The sequence below is a fragment of the Neomonachus schauinslandi genome, chromosome 11, assembly GCF_002201575.2.
Source record: "Neomonachus schauinslandi chromosome 11, ASM220157v2, whole genome shotgun sequence".
Taxonomy (NCBI): domain Eukaryota; kingdom Metazoa; phylum Chordata; class Mammalia; order Carnivora; family Phocidae; genus Neomonachus; species Neomonachus schauinslandi.
Window position 1 is genome coordinate 91,005,223 of NC_058413.1, and position 20,625 is coordinate 91,025,847.

General features: G+C 37.3%; 1 protein-coding gene across 1 annotated transcript; it reads left to right on the forward strand.

The window, feature by feature from the left end:
* The first annotated feature begins 3,583 nt into the window (after positions 1-3,583).
* LOC110586075 (olfactory receptor 8B4) lies at positions 3,584-5,194 on the forward strand. The gene is given in 2 exon segments (XM_021696225.1): positions 3,584-3,588; positions 4,276-5,194. Coding segments are annotated over 2 exon segments (924 nt in total).
* Positions 5,195-20,625: the final 15,431 nt, after the last annotated feature.

Sequence of the window (20,625 nt, forward strand, 5' to 3'; positions counted from 1 at the left end):
TTATTCAAGAGGGGGAAATACAGTGGATATGAAATTATACTAAAAAGAAATACCTATTTTCTTCATAAAAATAAACGAGAAACATCTAATATGGAAACAAAAGGAGATTTTCTGAGGAGTAAGGGGGAACTGGACTAAGTAATTCAAACCTGTACTAAAAATTCCCTGGGCCATTTCCCTTGAGTATTTTCCCCTGATGTCTATCAACTAACATACAGGTCCTAGAGGGCTTCTACACCCCCTTAATATTGGGTAAATGACCATAAACTTGCTGTCCTGTAGTATATCTTGAGACAAGGCCGGGGGGTTCCAATATAACTGTCTTGAAGTCTAGAGGATGACAAAAGAGAAATAAGAGTGGAAAGGGGGGAATGGGGACAGTGAGAGAGAGAGAGAGAGGGAAGGAGGGAGGTAAAAGCTGTACCGTTTTAGGGCTGAACCTTTGAAGTCACAAAGCATCCCTTCTGCCATGCTCTTTTGGTTGGAGAAATCCCAAATCCTTGCCTGGATGCAAGGGTAGGGAACATAGATCCCATCTCTTTATTTGAGGAGTGTCAGTCCTACTGTACCAAGAACATGTGGGATGCCAGATGTGTGTGTGTGTGTGTGTGTGTGTGTGCGCGCGCGCATGTGCATACAGAGGTATGGCCATCTTTGGAAAAAACAAAACAATCTTCCATACACATGCGCATTGTCTAGTTGTTATAAATAAAATATTACATCAGAAAACATCCAACATAATGGCATAATGCCAGGCACCCTATAGTTGCTCCATATACATTAATTATTTTACCGCTTGATTTTCTCCCTTTATATAAGAAATAAAGGGAGTTTTATTCTAAGAGACACAAGATGAATGAAAAATAAAAATGATGTGGTTTTTTTTTGCATGTGCTACCATACTGAGTTGTTAGGTCAATAAATTCCCATTTTACAAATTAGGGAATTATGGCTCAAAGATTCTTAGTAATTTTAGTGTTGAAGTAGTTTGTCAGGATTATTTATTAAAATATTGCTTTTGTTCTCAATTTGTTTTAACATTTAAGTGTAACATAAGGATATCACGTGATAAATTTTTACAAATTGAACACATCCATGTAATCAGCACCCCTATCAGAAACAGAACATTGTCAACAACCCTGAAGCATCCTTCATATCCCTTTCCAGTCAATAGCCTCTGACAGACCAAGTATGAATAACTGCTATCTGACTTTTTTTTTTTAAAGATTTTATTTTATTTATTTATTTGAGAGAGAGAGAGAGAAACAGCATGACAGGGGAGAGGGTCAGAGGGAGAAGCAGGCTCCCTGCCGAGCCGGGAGCCCGATGTGGGACTCGATCCCAGGACTCCAGGACCATGACCTGAGCCGAAGGCAGTCGCTTAACCAACTGAGCCACCCAGGCGCCCCTGCTATCTGACTTCTAACACCACAGATTAGCGTCCTTATTTTTGAAATTCATATAAATGGAATCATAAAGTATGTACTCTTTTGTGCTTGGCTTCTTTTGCTTCATAATAGGTTTGTGATCTTTATGCTATTAACTTTCATGGCTATATGGAATTCTATTTTATTAATATCAATTTATTATCCAGTCTATAGTTGATTGACATATGGGTTGTTTTCAGTTCTTGGTTATTATGTATAATGGTGCTATGAAACTTCTTGTCTTTATTTTATTTATTTTTTAAAAGATTTTATTTATTTGACAGAGAGAGACACAGTGAGAGAGTGAATACAAGCATGGGGAGTGGGAGAGGGAGAAGCAGGCTTCCCACGGAGCAGGGAGCCCGATGCGGGGCTTGATCCCAGGACCCTGGGATCATGACCTGAGCCGAAGGCAGACGCTTAACGACTGAGCCACCCAGGCGCCCCCACTTCTTGTCTTTAGATAGCATGTGTACTTATTTTATTGGGTATGCACCTAGGAGTAGAATTGACATATGTATATGTCCAAATTTGTTAAATATTACTAATCAATTTATTGTACCATAAACAATGATATTCAACAATGTTGTACCATTATACCAATGGTTATAATGTAAAATTGTACCAATGTTTAATCCTTGTACCTACATAATTCTTCTCCCTCTATTCCCATTCCACCTATGTTACACAGGTAGCTAGGGTTTGTATTTCTTTGCTTTAGAGTTTTTGGCTAGGTATAAATCAGAAACAGCTTGCAGCAAGTGCCCTTCCCATTTTTGAAAATAAGTCTACTGAAGATGTAATATTGGTTGGTCAGGAGGAGTAGGTTCAGTTAAGGAGAACTTTGAGGGAAAGGAGGGTAAAAGACAGAGAGATACTCCCTCAGTCAGAATGGGGATGGAGGTCAGTGGGTCTAGGAGAAGTAGGGACCAGAGGACCTGAATAGCTGCTTATGCTCTTTTCAGTAGGGTGACCATATAATTTCTTATTCAAATCCAGACATTTTTGAGAGTGAGAGAGTGTGCTATTAATAATTATACAGGGATAATAGATGTAAATCAGAACTATTCCAGAAAAACTGGGATTATTTTAGGCAGCCTCAGTTAACTTACAAATGCAGTTGCTTACATGCCTTTGAATGTTTCTTAGAATATTCATTTAGCAGATCATATGGAGAGCAGCTTTATCATCTGGAGAATGACAGGATTAAAACATTTAGGTACATCTCCTATTACATCTCGGCCGGCACACATCCATAGAGTAATTTTATGCAGGTGTATGTGTGTGCTTCCTTGCATATGTGTTGTTATATTTTAGTCTCCTTATATATAGCAAAGGCGTGTCTGTGGCCCTTAATAGAGCTGAGGGTAGGTGGTGTTTGTGGTGGTGATGGTGTGGTGTCTCCACTGTCCTGAGCAGCTCAGGCTGTTAGAAACATTTTGTCTGAGGTGCTCTCTACATAGCAAAACTCCCTTGGAATATTTGGAAATGGTGGCTAAAATAAGTTTTAGGCCATTTTCCTTTAAAGTCAAGCTTAAGTGCCAAGAGTTAATGGAGAAGAAAAATGAGCCCCACACTCAGCAGTGAATGGCATGAAATCCCTGGAGTAATAGGGAAGTTTGAGTAGAACACCTGAGTCCCAAGATGCTAGGTAATCCAGACTATAAATAAAGATGGTGCAATTCCTTCCTTATAGAAACAAATCTCTGAGAAATTCCAGGGGAAACTGTGTCTAAGCAGACCCCTGAGATCATCAAGTAGCATAAACTTCTCTGTGATATGCCAGCTGAGGTTCTGGTAAAAATGAGAGTTGCTATTTTTTTTTTCTCCTGAAGTTGGGAAAATCCACAAACAGAAATCTTAGTCTATTCCCAGAGCACCTTGGTGACTGGGGTCTGTAAAAGGTCTGATTCTCAGCACTGAGGGAATCAGAATAGTTAAACACTAGAGGCTGCCTGTTTTATGCATGAACACCATTTTCTCCTTTGGGCTAATGGAAAAAAAGATTGCATAAGGTCCAGCACTGAGTGGGACAGGGAGAAGGAAAGTAAATGTCTGAATCCCATCTTCCCTGATGGCTTTCTTTTAAACCCACAACCAAGACATCTAGAATATATTGATCCCTTCCCTGCTCTCAACACTGACTTAAATGTGAGATGGAGTGAGGGGCTTAGAGGAAGAAGGTAGGGTGTGTAGAGACAGTAGGGGACACTCTTGGCTTTCTCTCCAGAGTGGGAGAGGGAGGCAGAGAATGGGTGGAGACAATGGGGGACGTGAGAGCTCCTTTCTCTCAGAGCCTAAGCCTGTGGGCTCAGGTTGTATTCCTGGCTCTTGGGGTGTCCTTCTGATAGTTCTTGGACAATCAATGCAGGTATTTCACCTCCTCACCTCTCAAGAGGGACAGAATTCTTGTGCCCAAGAACACACTCTAGCCCGGGGGAGCTGAGATATAGTCACAGGAACATTGTCAACAACTTGACTAGGGGAGGGGGCATAGATGAGAAAAGAGAGTGAAAAGGTAGGACATCCATGCACTGGCTCATATTCTAGAGCCTTCTTCCATCAGTCATGCTTGTGCCTATTATCAATCTATGTATTTTTTTTTAAAGATTTTATTTATTTGCGAGAGAGAGAATGAGAGACAGAGGGCATGAGAGGGAGGAGGGTCAGAGGGAGAAGCAGACTCCCTGCCGAGCAGGGAGCCCGATGCGGGACTCGATCCCTGGACTCCAGGATCATGACCTGAGCCGAAGGCAGTCGCTTAACCAACTGAGCCACCCAGGCGCCCACAATCTATGTATTTTATCACTTGTTTCTACAGAGAGCTCCCTGGAAGAGAATGACTGAGAAACAACTCTTCAGTGACTGAGTTTATCCTGGTGGCATTATCAGAACAACCAGAGCTCCAGCTACCCCTCTTCCTCCTGTTCTTAGGGATCTATGTGTTTACTGTGGTGGGCATCTTGGGCTTGATCACCTTAATTGGGCTGCATTCTAGCCTTCACACTCCAACGTACTTTTTCCTCTTCAACTTGTCTTTTATAGATCTCTGTTATGCCTGTGTGTTTACCCCCAAAATGCTGAATGATTTTGTGTCAGAAAATGTAATCTCTTATGTGGGATGTATGACTCAACTATTTTTCTTTTGTTTCTTTGTCAATTCTGAATGCTATGTGTTGGTATCAACGGCCTATGATCGCTATGTGGCTATCTGCAACCCTCTGATGTACACGGTCACCATGTCCCCTCAGGTCTGTTCTCTGTTGATGTTTGGTTCATATGTGATAGGGTTTGCTGGAGCCATAGCCCACACTGGAAGCATGTTGAGACTGACCTTCTGTAATTCCAACATCATCCACCATTATCTGTGTGAAGTTCTCCCTCTCTTGCAGCTCTCCTGCACCAGCACCCATGTCAATGAGCTGGTATTTTTTATTGTTGTGGGAGTTGTCATTTCAATATCTAGTATCAGCATCTTCATTTCTTATGCCTTGATTCTCTCTAATATCTTCCATATTCCTTCTGCTGAGGGCAGGTCCAAAGCCTTTAGCACATGTGGCTCCCACATAATTGCTGTTGCTTTGTTTTTTGGATCAGGGGCATTTACCTATTTAACAACCTCTTTTCCTGGATCTATGGACCAGAATAAATTTGCTCTAGTCTTTTAAACCAACGTGGTTCCCATGCTTAACCCTTTGATCTACAGCTTGAGGAATAAGGATGTGAAATTCGCCCTGGGTAAAACCCTGAGAAGAGTGCTCTTCTGATGGTTCTGTTGGTATCACTTAATTACTGGTAAGCATCATACTCAAGTATCTTTTTATTTACAGGTGCAGAACTTTCCATCTTTTTTCTCAAGTAGGGGCTTCTCTCCACTTTACAAATTGGAAGTCTCTTGCTTATACTCTTCTTGAGGATTATACCATTTTGTACTACTTAAATTGGTCCATTGCATGCAATTTAACATCTATTAAGTGTCCACTGTGTACTAGACTCTATACTATGCCCAAGAGATGAGTAATATGAGGCTCCAGTCCTTCCATCCTTTCCTTGGTAGGCTAAATGGGTTTGTCCAAGCAATATTTCTGGCTGGGAGAGGGAGCAAGTAATGCTAAAGAGGGTCCAAGAGAGTGAATTTGTTTTCTTCAGTTATGGGAACAGCTTTACCAAAGACCAAATGTAGATACCTTGGTGCCATAGGTAAGATAGTCTCCCAGCTTCTTGAGAGAGATCATAAATCATCTCATATACATACATGTACACACAAGAGAAGGCCTTGCACAAGAATTCTTTACATGGTTTGAAATGTAAAGATAAATCAAAACTAAAATCTTTCATTTCCAAGTTTCAGAACTCTTAGGGCTTGGAATGTAACCATGGCGTAGGCGGTTTTGTAATTGGGCCAATTTCTTGGTCTCTGTATGCTAAGGCTGAAAACAAGAACAAAGGAGAAATTCCATGGATTTATGTGATTATGTCAATTGCTACCTCTATCCTGCCCTGCAGATGCTGTGTACATTATGGGGCATTTAGGAAAATTCTTTTATACTTTAAAGTAGGTTTAGATTTTATTGTCTCTAGGAATATGTGTATGTAGGTGTGTATGTGTGTGTGTGTATTACAGTTAAGTATTAGAGAATCAGGAAGAAAGAGGAGTCATATTATACTTTTTACTTGCAGGGAAACTTGGAAGTGATCCAGATTTTGAGTGCCAGAGTCCACTCTGTACTACTCTGTTGAAGATTCTGCTATTCTATATCTAATAGTTCAGATTTCAAGGAATACACCCTCATAAACTGCCCTGAGTGTAGGTGGGAAGGTAAATCTCGGGCCAGACCAACCCATGTGCAGAGATGGGAGGATGGAGACTCAGTGTGGCCAGAATAATGGGGCTGAGTAAGGGCTAGAACTTGGGGTGTCTTTGAGAAGACTCTCTGTGAAGAATATTTGGTACTTTTCTTCTGGATATGGCAAGAGTCATATAAAGTACTGAGTTGATGTACTTTGCTTTGCTTATATTCTCCACTCTTCCATAAAATCAGATAGTTGTACAATGTGTGTTGGTATGAGAAACAAGGCAGCAAAGAGCAATTAATTCTTCACATTTACCTCTCCGCTGACACTCATGTGGAAGCAGCAGCATCATACTGAGAAGAAAGGTAGCTCAAGTGTTCCACATCTTGGCCAGAAGAAAGACATACTGAGATGGAGCTGAGAGCAGAATAAAGAAGCACTACAGCATGGAACTAACTAAAGAGGAGACATAAGACAAATCTATTTTCTTCAAATATGCTAAAGAGAGGAGATCTTGAAACAAGGTGGAAAAATCCAATAGATACTTGGATTATACCTAGATTATGATAATCATATGTAATATTTACTGAGTATAAACCATATGTTTGGGTACTTCTGAGGCCTTACATACATTAAACTCATTGTGTTAATGCCACACTCAACAACTGCTTGTCGGTCCTTTGGGCTTAGCTAACTTCTGCCCTCTAGAGGACTGTCTGTGTCTATGTATGTGGGGATCTTGGGATATTAGGAAAGAATCAAGAATAGGGAAAGATAACAGAAGTATACTATGATACAGACAAAGAAAAAATTACCATTGGCATAAATGAGTAGGAACAAGGAATAAATCAGAACCATAAGGATATGAATGAAAAGGAATAATTATGAAAAAAATGCATGAAATCCCCCAAATATCCTTCCTTACAGTCATTACATATTGGCATTGGGGTGAGTAGAGGTGAAAACGTAAGTTTGACTTATTGAGACATGGGCTTGGATCCTTCAGAAAGCAGTCCCTTTGAAAATCTGAAATGACAAACCTCAGAAGTACTTTTCCTGGTTCTTGCAACAGCCAGGTAAGAGACATTTATTGCTCCTACAGGAAAGATGACATTTTGTAAATTCCAAAGACCTTCACTCTTCTCACAAACAAGGATAAATCATCTTTTGGTCCTTTTAGGTCAGTGTTGAGGAACTGCTGGTTCTCAGTGGTCAACAACCAGGAACACGTTTGGGAGCTTCTGCTTTACAGTAACTGAGAGACCTTATTTAATACTCTGTGTCAGATGTCCTCAAGTGAATCCCTCTGCCACAATACCAAAATGCTGCCACCTGATCACATCATGACATTTTGATTTTCAGCAAAAGAAGTTTTCCCCTTTAAGAAGAACTGTTAAAGTTGGGATTCCTCTTGGTCCAGTCCTTGGTCCACTTCTCTTCTTGGTTCTTCCTAAGGCATCTCTCCAGCCTCTCTGGCCAAGAACTATTTACTTTATGGTGACTCTTAAATCCCTAACTCTGGTTTTGATCTATGATTATAATCTATAATCTGTTTTAAATTAGAAATATAAAAATATTATCAATGTTGATGTCCAAATAGAATTATGTAATGATTAGGTGGCAAAATAGTTTTGGAGTATAAAAAAGAATAAACTGTTCTTGATATCTACACATTCTCTACAGTCTAAACAGGTGGGGGAGCACAGAGATAAGTGATAGACACCAAATAGCAGGAGTGAGAGTCCAAGGAGTACCTCTGGTTAGAGCTTGGGAGGGATAGGTCAGGTGTTTCTCTATATTTTGTGGAGCAGATGGGAGGATATCTGTGACTATGGTTCATTCCTGGCCCTCAGCCCATGTATTAGATAGAAAAACATATTACCTCTCTTCCCTCACACTTCCATAAATGAAATCAGTCACTTACAAAATTGCTTCAGCTGCTAATAACATGAGTCTGACTGCAGTGGCTTAAACTCATAAGGATTTGTTTTTCTCTAACATAAAAGGCATCTAGAATAGTAGGCAGTCCAAGGATGATATTGCAGTGTGAGTCAGCAAGGACTCAGACTCTCTCTTCTCTTCTGTCTCAGCAGTGACTTCATTCTCACGGATGCATCATGGGTTCCATATGGCTATTAGAGCTTCTGTGTCCACATTCCAAGCAGCAAGAAGATACAAGAACAAAGAAAGGCAGAGGATGCTTTACCTATTCAATGAGTGATCTCCACTGACATCTTATTAAGCCACCCCCTACTTACAAGGGAGACAGCGCAACTTAGCATTTAACTTCAGGACACTGCCATCCTGGAAAAACATTAGGATTTTGTTACTAATTAAGAAGGAGGAAATGGCTATTGGTTGGCAATTAGCAACCTCTACCAAAGAACAGAATTGGTTCCACTTGCCAGGAGGGAACAATTAAGAACTGAGCACTTTCCACCCCTATTTTTGCTTTCTTACTTGCTGTACCCTATCAGAGGAAGATCGATTAATCTGACAGATAAGATGGGAAAAGAGACAAGGTGGTCATGGATGGAACTGGACCCAGTCTCTTCATTACTGACCTGTTGGTATTGAATTAAGGCAAAATCTTGACAAGGACAAGCCAGAGCTGTGCTATTTCATTTCCAAGTCCTCCTCCTATATCTTATTGGGTGAAGTTAGAGTCCAAGTTCTGGGAGGGAGGTTTGAGTCCTGACATATTTCCCCAATTAACTTTGCTATTAATAAAGGTTGCAGTATTTTGATCCTCTTTTGGCTCCTTGTACTTCCTCACTAGTTAGATCTCAGAGAGAAGGAAGAATGAGTGATTACTATTGCTAAATCTCCCACATGATGGTTATCTTTGCATAAAGGACTCCTGAGGGGGCGCCTGGGTGGCTCAGTTGGTTAAGCGACTGCCTTCGGCTCAGGTCATGATCCTGGAGTCCCGGGATGAGTCCCACATCGGGCTCCCTGCTCAGCAGGGAGTCTGCTTCTCCCTCTGACCCTCCCCCCTCTTATGTGCTCTCTCTCTCAAAATAAAAATAAATAAAATCTTAAAAAAAAAAAAAAAGGACTCCTGGGAACCAAAGCTCTCATTTTTGTATGCTTCGAGATGCTCCCCCTTGATCTGTAGTGGGTTACTGGAAACTGTAGGGGAGGAACAAAATCCCCTCTATCCATCTTAGATTCCTTGACTTGGGCCCTAAAAATTAGAGAGACAAAAAAACAGACTAAAAAGAAAAACAGAAGTGTGTGTATTAACATGTGCACCCTACATTCATACAGGAGTTCTCAGTGATGGGTGGTTAGAACTTGGGCTTAAATAGTATCTTAAGAAAAAGAATAATAAATTTGTAGGTAAGTGGCAAGACAAAAGAAAAGGGCTTGAGCTCTAGGGGTGGCAAATTGTGGAAAAATATGGGGGAAAACTAATGGATGGTAAGGACTAGTTAGTAAGGTTTGTTATGTAATTCTGCAGGTGAGGTCTCTGTGCTGAGAAGTGTCGAGAGTTGTCTCCAGTGATTAACTTCTGTCCTTCCTGGTAGGGAGAGAAGGGGAAACACCTTTACAAATTTATGTCTTGCTTTTAGGTAAATAGAGGAAAGGCAGAGAGTTTTTCTTGTATCTACTTTTTCTTAAAATTGCCTTCAGCTCAAAATAATCCTTATGCCAAGAGTGTTGTATTTTGGAGTGGCATATTCTGCTACCCTTCAAAATCATACCAAGAACAAAGTTCCTAAGAATATACAAAATGCAACCCAAATAGGGCCATGGATAGAGGGACTCACTGAAAGCTAATAGGGACACTTGACAAAAATTAGGCTAAATAGTCCATAATATCACAGAGCAGTGAGAAGTTTTGCTTATCTTATAAAATTTGCCCAACCATTTATGAGTTCAACAGATATTCACTAAATTCTTACTAAGTTACAGGTAAAGAGTTCAAGATTTCACTTTATGGGATCATTAGGACTTGAAACTGCCTCATGTTTCCCTTAACATGCACAACCATGTGCTGCAATTGATAAATAAACTGAAGTGGTATTAATTGATACAGCTTTCTGAAATTGAGAATCTTAAATTAGAACATTTGCCTAATTAGAACAATGATATCTCCTTGGAGGTAAGACAAGAGTATCTACAAGCCGACAAACAAAATGAAAAAGTATATTTGAGTGTTAAGTAAACACTCCAAATCATTTATTATTGACTAAAACTGGATGGCAGAAAAGAAGGAGAGGGGACGGAAGTGGAAATGTGTTCATTGTATCATTAATCATTGTAGGGATACAGTAAAGAGTTTTATATAAAGTTGTAATTATAAAAGCATGCATCAGAATTTCACACACATAAAGAGGAAGGAAAGCAAACCATCTAGTGAATGACTAAAATAATATAAATATAAAATATGAAGCCATAACATATTTTGACAGATTTAAGGCAAATATATATTATATAAATAAATGTAAATGCCCTAACCTCTCTATTAATAGAAAAAGACTCAGGCTGGGTGCCTGGGTGGCTCAGTCGTTAAACGGCTGCCTTCAGCTCAGGTCATGATCCCAGGGTCCTGGGATCGAGCCCCGCATCAGGCTCCCTGCTCTACGGGAAGCCTGCTTCTCCCTCGCCCACTCCCCCTGCTTGTGTTCCCTCTCTCACTGTGTCTCTATCAAATAAATAAAATCTTAAAAAAAAAAAAAAAAGAAAAAAAGAAAAAGACTCAGGCTGAATCAATAAGCAAAATACTACTCCACATTGCATATAAACCAAGTGATTCAAAAAGGTTAAAAATAAAATGGTGGCCAAGTGAATGCAAATGAATAAACAAATAAATAATATAGATATCAATTAGAATGGAAATCAGGCCAGGAATGCTAAGTAGGAATACTTTATAATGTTATAAAGTACAATTAACAATGTTTGTGTAAGAGTTGTGACTTTCCATGAACCAAATAGTAAAACATCAGGAACTGTAAGAAAAAAATATATTGGTGGAAGGAAACTTTAAATTGCCTTTCTCAGTTTACGACAAAACAAGTTTATAGAAAAAGAGAAAGAGAAAAGATAGAAAATCCTATGTCTAAATAAGATAATCAGTTAGATAAATCTAATTGATATATGTCATTTCCATGATATAAGTAAATTTAATATATATGTGTATAGGTACGTGTGTGTGTGTGTGCAGTTCTGTGTCCTAGAAATTAGAAATACAACTTATTGTGAAAAGGACAAGACAGTCACATAAACTGAATAGATATTAGGTCATAAAAGCAAATCAATAAATTTCATATATTGGAAATAGTACAGATAATATTTTCTGATCACTGTGCAATAAAACTAAAACTTAAATATATAACTGGAACACAAAGTCCTCTTTACCTGGCTATTACAAACTCTATTTAAAGCTACCTATAGGTGAAAGAAAACACACAAAATTGCAAACGATCCAGGGGTGCCTGGTGGTTCATTTGGTTAAGTGCCCGACTCTTGGTTTTGGCTCAGGTCATGATCTTGTGGTTGTAGGATCAAGCCCCACGTTGGGCTCTGTGCTCAGTGTGAAGTCTGCTTCAGATTCTCTCTCCCTCTTCCTCTCATTATCTCTTGCTCAAATAAATAAATAAATAAATAAATAAATAAATAAAATCTTTAAAAAAATTGCAAACTCTTTAGAAGCGGAATATGAAAAGGAACATTTTACAACTTATGGGATGTGTACAGCGAAAGCAGAAAAATAGCTCATAACCTCAAATACTGTATCAATAAACAGAACAATGAAAATAAATGAATTAAGCATTTAATATGTCAGGAATATAAGCATAATAAATTAAATAAAAATAGAGGGTAGGAATTAGTAAAGTTAAAATCAGAAATGATTGAATTGGAAAACACAATAGCAGAAGGAATACATAAATTCAATGGTGTGTTCTTTGCAAAACTGATACAATAGATCAACTTCTATCTATCCTGATTCAGAAAAAAAGGGAGGGAGAACAAATACAAAAATTAAGAAAGAAGGGAGAAGTAGAAAGAGAGGAAATAAAAAACTTCCAAATAAACTACTTTGTTTCAGCTCTATTCAAATGAATTCAGAAGCCTGGATGAAATAGACCATTTCTGAGGAAAACATAATTTAATAAAACATGCTGAAACGTATAGAAAACATACAGTCCAATTCCATAGGACAAATATAGAAAGTTGTCAGAGTTACAAAAATTCCCAGACCCAAATGGTTTCACTGAAGAATTTAGCCTAAGAACAAATAGTTCCCATACTATTTAAACTGATCCAAAGCCTAGAAAAAGAAGAAAGTTTCCAAAATTATTTTTATGAGATAAGCATAACATTGATGCCAAAATCTGGCAAGACTGCATACAAAATAGGAAACTACAGACCAATTTTACTTATGAAAATCAATAAAAAAATCCTAAATAACTCTAGAAACTACAGAACACTTATGAAAGAAATTGAAGAAGACACGAAGAGATGGAGAAACATTCCATGCTCATGGATTGGAAGAATAAACATTGTTAAAATGTCTATGTTGCCCAGAGCAATATACACTTTCATTGCAATCCCTATCAAAATACTGTTGACATTTTTCACAGAGCTGGAATAAATAATCTTAAAATTTGTATGGAATTAGAAAAGATCCTGAATCACCAGGGGAATGTTGAAAAAGAAAACCAAAGCTGGGGGCATCACCATGACTGACTTCAAGCTATGTTACAAAGCTGTGATCATCAAGACAGTATGGTATTGGCACAAAAACAGACACATAGATCAATGGAACAGAATAGAGAGCCCAGAGATGGTCTTCAACTCTATGGTCAACCAATCTTCAACAAATCAGGAAAGAATATCTAATGGAAAAAAGACAGTCTCTTCAATAAATGGTGCTGGCAAAACTGGACAGCCACAGGCAGAAGAATGAAACTGGACCATTCTCTTACACCATACACAAAGATAAACTCAAAATGAATGAAACACCTCAATGTGAGACAGGAATCCATCAAAATCCTAGAGGAGAACACAGGCAATAACCTCTTTGACATCGGCCACAGCAACCTCTTTCAAGACACGTCTCCAAAGGCAAGGGAAACAAAAGCAAAAATGAACTTTTGGAACTTCATCAAGATAAAAAGCTTCTGCACAGCAAAGGGAACAGTCAACAAAACTAAGAAGCAACCCACGGAATGGGAAAAGATATTTGCAAATGACATTACAGATAAAGTGCTGGTATTCAAGATCTATAAAGAACTGGGGTGCCTGGGTGGCTCAGTCGTTAAGCGTCTGCCTTCGGCTCAGGTCATGATCCCAGGGTCCTGGGATCGAGCCCCGCATTGGGCTCCCTGCTCGGCGGGAAGCCTGCTTCTCTCTCTCCCACTCCCCCCACTTGTGTTCCCTCTCTTGCCGTGTCTCTCTCTGTCAAATAAATAAAATCTTAAAAAAAAAAAAAGATCTATAAAGAACTTATCAAACTCAACAACCAAAAAAACAAATAATCCAGTCAAAAAATGGGCAGAAGACATGAACAGACATTTTTCCAAAGAAGACATACAAACGGCCAACAGACACATGAAAAAACGTTCAACATCACTAGCCATCAGGGAAATACAAATCAAAAGCACAATGAGATACCACCTTACACCAGTTAGAATGGCTAAAATTAACAAGACAGGAAACAACAAATGGTGATGATGTGGAGAAAGGGGAATGCTCTTACACTGTTGGTGGGCATGCAAGCTGGTACAGCCACTCTGAAAAACAGTATGGAGGTTCCTCAAGAAGTTAAAAATATAACTACCCTATGACCCAGCAATTGTACTACTAGGTATTTACCCCAAAGATACAGATGTAGTGAAAAGAACGGGCAATTGCACCCCAATGTTCATAGCAGCAATGTCCACAATAGCCAAATTATGGAAGGAGCCGAGATGCCCTTCAACAGATGAATGGATAAAGATGTGGTCTATATATACAATGGAATATTACTCAGCCATCAGAAAGGATGAATACCTACCATTTGCATCGACATGGATGGAACCGGAGGGGATTATGCTAAGTGAAATAAGTCAATCAGAAAGAGACAATTATCATATGGTTTTACTCATATGTGGAACATAAGGAATAGCGCAGAGTACTATAGGGGAAGAGAGGGAAAACTTAATGGGACATAATCAGAGAGGGAGACAAACCATGAGAGACTCTGGACTCCGGGAAACAAACTGATGGTTACAGAAGGGAGGGAAGTGGGGGGATGGGGTAACCAGCTGATGGGTATTAAGGAGGGCACGTGTTGTGATGAGCACTGTGTGTTATACACAGCTAATGAATCGTTGAACACTACATAAAAAACCAATGATGAACTATATGTTGGCTAACTGAACAAAATAAAAAAAAAGTGATTAAAGTGATTTAAGGAACAGTGCTCACTTCGGCAGCACATATACTAAAGTGATTTAAGGAACATAAAAAAAAAAATCCTAAATAAAATTTTAGATATTTCAGCAGCAGAAAAAAACAGTGACTCATCATTAACTCATCTAAGTAGGATTTAGTCCATGGCTGCATGGATGGTTCAACATCAGGAAATCTAATATAATTTATTTATTAATAGAGTGAGAAGAAAATCATATGATCATCTCCACGATGGATATTTGTTAAAATTTATCATACAATCTTGATTAAATTCATCTTATAAAATAGGACTTGATGGAGCCAATTTGAAGTTTGGATCTCTTTCTCTCTCTCAAGCTAGAACTAAAACCCTATTGGCTCTATTTCATTATTTTTATTTCTAGCAATGTATGATGCTCATCAAACTGCCTGCCCTCTGGATAAAATTCACAGAGACATTATATTTCTCAAATTTCTTTCCTGGCCCTTAGTAACTCATGCCATATTAGGTAAAATGTAACATTTTTGCTGTCTTGTTCATTTTTATTTACACTCCTTTTATTTTCTAGCTATCCAAGTTTTGGACAAAAATTCTGGGCCCCATAATTGTAAGACCAAAAAACACAGCATATTGTCCCTAGCTAAGGACCAAAGGGCTGTCTGCAGCATGAAATTTCTTTGTTTTCTTGACTATGCAAATATAGCTCCCTAGCAAATATAAAGATCTTTTATTCCTCTTTGAAAAAAGAAAGATGTGGCAGAGGAACTTCCTAGGAGTGAATTGAATACCTTTCCATGCAACTCCCATTTGTCTTCAGCCTCTTAGAAGGTAGAAATAATGTGTATTCTCTTGACTAACATCTTTTACAGAGGAATAAACTATTTCAGAGTTAAAGAATCTGTTGAAGGTCACCAGAATGTGGCAGATCCTATTTTTTTTGAGGTTTAATTGACATACATTATATTTTTTTTAGGTATACAAAATGATTCAATATTTGCATATATTGTGAAATGACCACAATAAGTCTCGTTAACATCTGTCACCATATATAGTTACAGAATTTTTTTCTTATAATGCGAACTTTTAAGATGAACTCTCTCAGGAACTTTCAAATATGCAATATGGTATTATTAATTATAGTCATCATATTGTACATTATATCCTAATGGCTTATTTATTTTGTAAATGGAAGTTTGTACCTTCTGACTCCCTTTACCCATTTTACCTACCACCCACTCTTGCCTCTGGCAACCACCAATATGTTCTCTGTATCTGAGCTTTTTTTTTTTTAGATATCACATATAAGTGTGATCATATGGTATATGTATTTCTCTGTCTGACTTATTTCATTTAACATAATGCCCTCAGGATCTATCCATGTTGTCATAAATGGCAAGATTTCATTCTTTACAGCTGAATAATATTCCATTTCATAAATATTCCATTTTACAAATTATATATATGTGTATATACATATATATACATATAAAATTTGTTGTTGTGTACATATATATACACTACCTTTTCTTCATTCATCTGTTGATGGACACAGATTGTTTCCATGTCTTGGCTATTGTAAATAATGCTGCAAAGAACATTGGGGTGCATATATATTTTCAAGTAAGTGTTTTTGTTTTCTTTGGATAAATACCTGGAAGTGAAATTGCTGGATCATATGGTAGTTCTATTTTTAATTTTTTGAGGAACCTCCATACTGTTTTCCATAACAGTTGCACCAATTTATTGTTGCACCAGCAGTGCATGAGGGTTCCCTTTTCTCCACATCCTTGCCAGCAATTGTTAGCTGTTGTTTTTTGATAATAGCCATTCTAACAGGTGTGAGGTGATAATCTCACCATGGTTCCAATGTGTATTTCCCTCAATATTAGTGATGTTGAACATCTTTACATTTACCTGTTGGCCTTCTGTATATCTTCTTTGGAAAATGTTCATCAGATCCTCTGCCCCCTTTTCAGTCTGATTTTGTTGTTGTTGTTGTTACTGAATTGTATGAGTTCTCTATATATTTTGGATATTGACCCTTTATCAGATATATAATTTGCAAATATTTTCTCCTATTCAGTAGGCTGTACTTTCATTTTGTTGACCATTTCCTTTGACGTGCAGAAGCTTTTAAGTTGATGTAGTCCCACTTATTCATTTTTGCTTTTGTTGCCTTTGCTTTTAAAGTCAACCCCAAAAAATCATCACCAAGACTGATGTCAAGGAATTTATTGCCTATGTTTTCTTCTAGGAGTTTATGGTTTCAAGCCTTTCACACATTTTGAATTAATTTTTGTGTGTGATATAAGACAGTGGTCCAGCTAAATTCTTTTGCTTGTTGCTGTCCAGTTTCCCTAACACCATTTGTTGAAGAGACTGTCTTTTCCCCATTGTATGTTATTGGCTATTTTTTTGTAAAGTAGTTGAGCATATATTTGTGGGCTTATTTCTGGGCTCTCTATTCTGTTCCACTGATCTGTGTCTCCTTTTAATCTAATACCATACTGTTTCAATTACTATAACTTTATAACATCATTTAAATTCACAGAGCATGATGCCTCTGGCATATACATCTTTCTCAAGATTGCTTTGGCTATTTGGGATCTTTTGTGGTTACATACAAATTTTAGAATTCTTTGTTCTGGTTCTGTGAAAAATGCCATTTGAATTTCAACAGGGAATGCATTAACTCTTTAGATAGTTTTGGTAGTAAAATGAACATTTAAACTATATTAATTCCGATCCATAAGCATGGAATATCTTTCTATTTATTTGTGCCTTCTTCAATTTCTTTCATCAATGTCTTCTAGTTTTCAGTGTACAGGTCTTTTACCTCCTGGTTGAATTTACTTCTAGGTCTTTTATTCTTTTTGATGCCATTGTAAATGGCATTGTTTTCTTAATTTCTCTTTCTGATAGTTTGTTATTAGTATATGGAAACACAACCAATTTCTGTATATTGATTATGTATCCTACACATTTACCGAATTCATTTACTAATTCTTATGGTTTTTTGGTGGAGTGTTTAGGGTTTTCCATATATAGTATTTAAAAAAAATTTTTTTATTCTTTTTAGAGAGAGAGCATGTGCGAGCAGGGAGTGAAGGGCAGAGAGAGAGGGAGAGAATCTTAAGCAGGCTCCATGCTCAGTGTGGAGCCCAAGGCAGGGCTCGATCTCATGACCCTGATATCATGACTTGAGCTGAAATCAAGAGTTGAACACTTAACTGACTGAGCCACCCAGGCACCCCCATATATAGTATTATGTCATCTGCAAATAGTGACAGTTTTACTTCTTCCTTTCCAATTTGAATGCCTTTTATTTCTTTTTCTTGCCTGATTGATCTGGCTAGGACTTCCAATTCTATGTTGAATAAAAGTGGAAGTGTGGGTATCCTTGTCTTCTCCCTGATCTTAGAGGAAAAGCTTTCAGCTTTTTACCATTGAGTATGGTGTTAGCTGTGGGTTTGTCATTTATGCCCTTTATTATGTTGACATACATTCCCTCTATACCTACTGAAAGTTTTAATCTTAAATGGATGTTGTATTTTGTCAAATGCTTTTTCTGCATCCAAGAAGATAATCATGATTTTTGGCAGATCCTATTTTTAAACCCCACTTTATCTGGCTCTAACTCCACTGTTTTTTTTTTTTTTTTTGCACTAATACACATTGCTTTCTAGGAAGGAATGGAAAAAATTGGAATATGAAATACAGAAATAAGAGAGAAGAGAAAGTGACAATCTGGAGAAATGACTGCAAATTAACATGGAAGAGAGGGTAGACACAGCAGTGGTATCCTATAAGTGAGATACAGTCTGCATTGGTTTAGATTCCAAAATGGTCACTTGCATATACCCTTAAAAAATTTGTGTCCAGAACCAGATGAAGAAAGCAGCTACAATGGAACATTTAACCTTGGCTTGTTTTCAACAACTCTCACAAGATAGGGGGACAGATCAACCTCATTCTGGGAATATGTCAGAATCTTCAGGGACATTGTATTTGGTTAAAAAAATTTATTGTCATATAATTTTGTATATTGGAAGTAAATGAGTACAAATAATTTTGTAATACAATCTAATGATATAAAATATTCTGGTGTGATTACACAAAAGATAGAATTTATCTTCTTGACACCATTTATTCCAGAGAATAGCAAACAAGGCTATTTTGTCAAGGTGTGTCCTCAGGATTTGTAAAATTTAAATTTTCATCAAGTGGTTTTAAGATGGTTAAAACACTGTTTTTTAGGAATAAATTTGGATCATATGTTATATTGGTAAGCATTTAAAACTAGAGAATAACACTAATTTTTATCCATAGCATTTTCTACAAACATCTATTATATAACTGTTAATTTATCAACTCTTTCATTTATTCAACAACTAGTTTTTGTACTCCCATTATATTCTAGGTATTGGGGATAGAGCAATAAACAAAATAAAGACAAAAATACTTGAAGCTAACATTCTATTGGAATATTTTGTTTATATTTGTGTGTATTATTTATAGTGTGATTGCCATGTCTTATCCATTCTTTCCTCATCACACAACACAGTAAGTGCCCAGTAAGTTTTGCAAATTGAATATATTCAACTTGTTTAAATTTTTCCCTAAAGAACATCTTTTTAAAAAGTTTATGTATACAGACCTGTACCTCTGAAACAAATAATACATTGTGTGTTAAAAAAAAAAAAAAGAAGACAGTAGGAAGGGAAAAATGAAGGTGGGGAAATCAGAGGGGGAGATGAACCATGAGAGACTATGGACTCTGAGAAACAAACGGAGGGTTCTAGAGGGGAGGTGGGGGGATGGGTTAGCCTGGTGATGGGTATTAAAGAGAGCACGTATTGAATGGAGCACTGGGTGTTATACGCAATGAATCATGGAACACTACATCAAAAACTAATGATGTAATGCATGGTGATTAACATAATATAATAAAATAAAATTTAAAAAAGTTTATGTGTTTTAATAATAGTTAAAAATTTTATACAGGTAAGAAATCAGAGAGGGAGACAAGCCATGAGAGACTCTGGACTCTGGGAAACAAACCGAAGGTTACAGAAGGGAGGGGGCTGGGGGATGGGGCAACTGGGTGATGGGTATTAAGGAGGGCACGTGTTGTGATGAGCACTGGGTGTTAAACGCAACAAATGAATCACTGAACAGTACATCAAAAACTAATGATGTATTATATGCTGGCTAATTGAACATAATAAAACATTTAATACATGGAGTTATGTAAAATTCATGACTATACATTTAGGGGCCTAAAAAAAATGTAAAATATAAATTTTAAGCAAAATTCTCCTTTTTTTTTTTCTTGTTTAAACAACATCACTGAGTCACCAGCACAACCTGGTGGCTGTTTGGCTGAACTGCCTAGTTTAGTGTTTAAAATTTCTCTTGTGAATTATGTCTCCACTCTTGTATTGATCTGGGCTTTTCTTTCTTTTTTATTTATTTATTTTTGTATTTAAAAATCACATAAGAATTTTATAACTATCATGATTAAAATTTACACAACTTTTTGTTAAACAAATGTAGGTATTTCAAAATACTGCATGTACTGGTCCTCTAATAACAATGTGACTGGAAGATTTGTCCCTCCTCAAAGTAATTTCTAAAGGGTAAGAAGAGGGTTGTGCACTTTTTCATTATAATCCTGTTCCCCACATGAACTTAGTATTTTGTGAATTAAAAGCAATTTTTGTTTCACTCATTTGTAACATTTAAAAAAATTTATGGGCTTTCCAGGTGATTGATGCCCATTTAACAGAGTCCAGGAAAAATATTTTTGTCAGATCCCTGATACCTACAATCCGAAGTGCTGGAGATGGTTCTTCCTTCAAGTGACCACAGCTAGAAATATCTGAGAAGAAGCTGAATGATTACCAGAAATGTCTTCAAATCTATTTCACCATGGATAGGGATGGTTGCACTAGAAGACCTCTAATTCTAAGACTTAAAAAACTATTAATGATACATTAAAATACATAATTTTCAACTGCT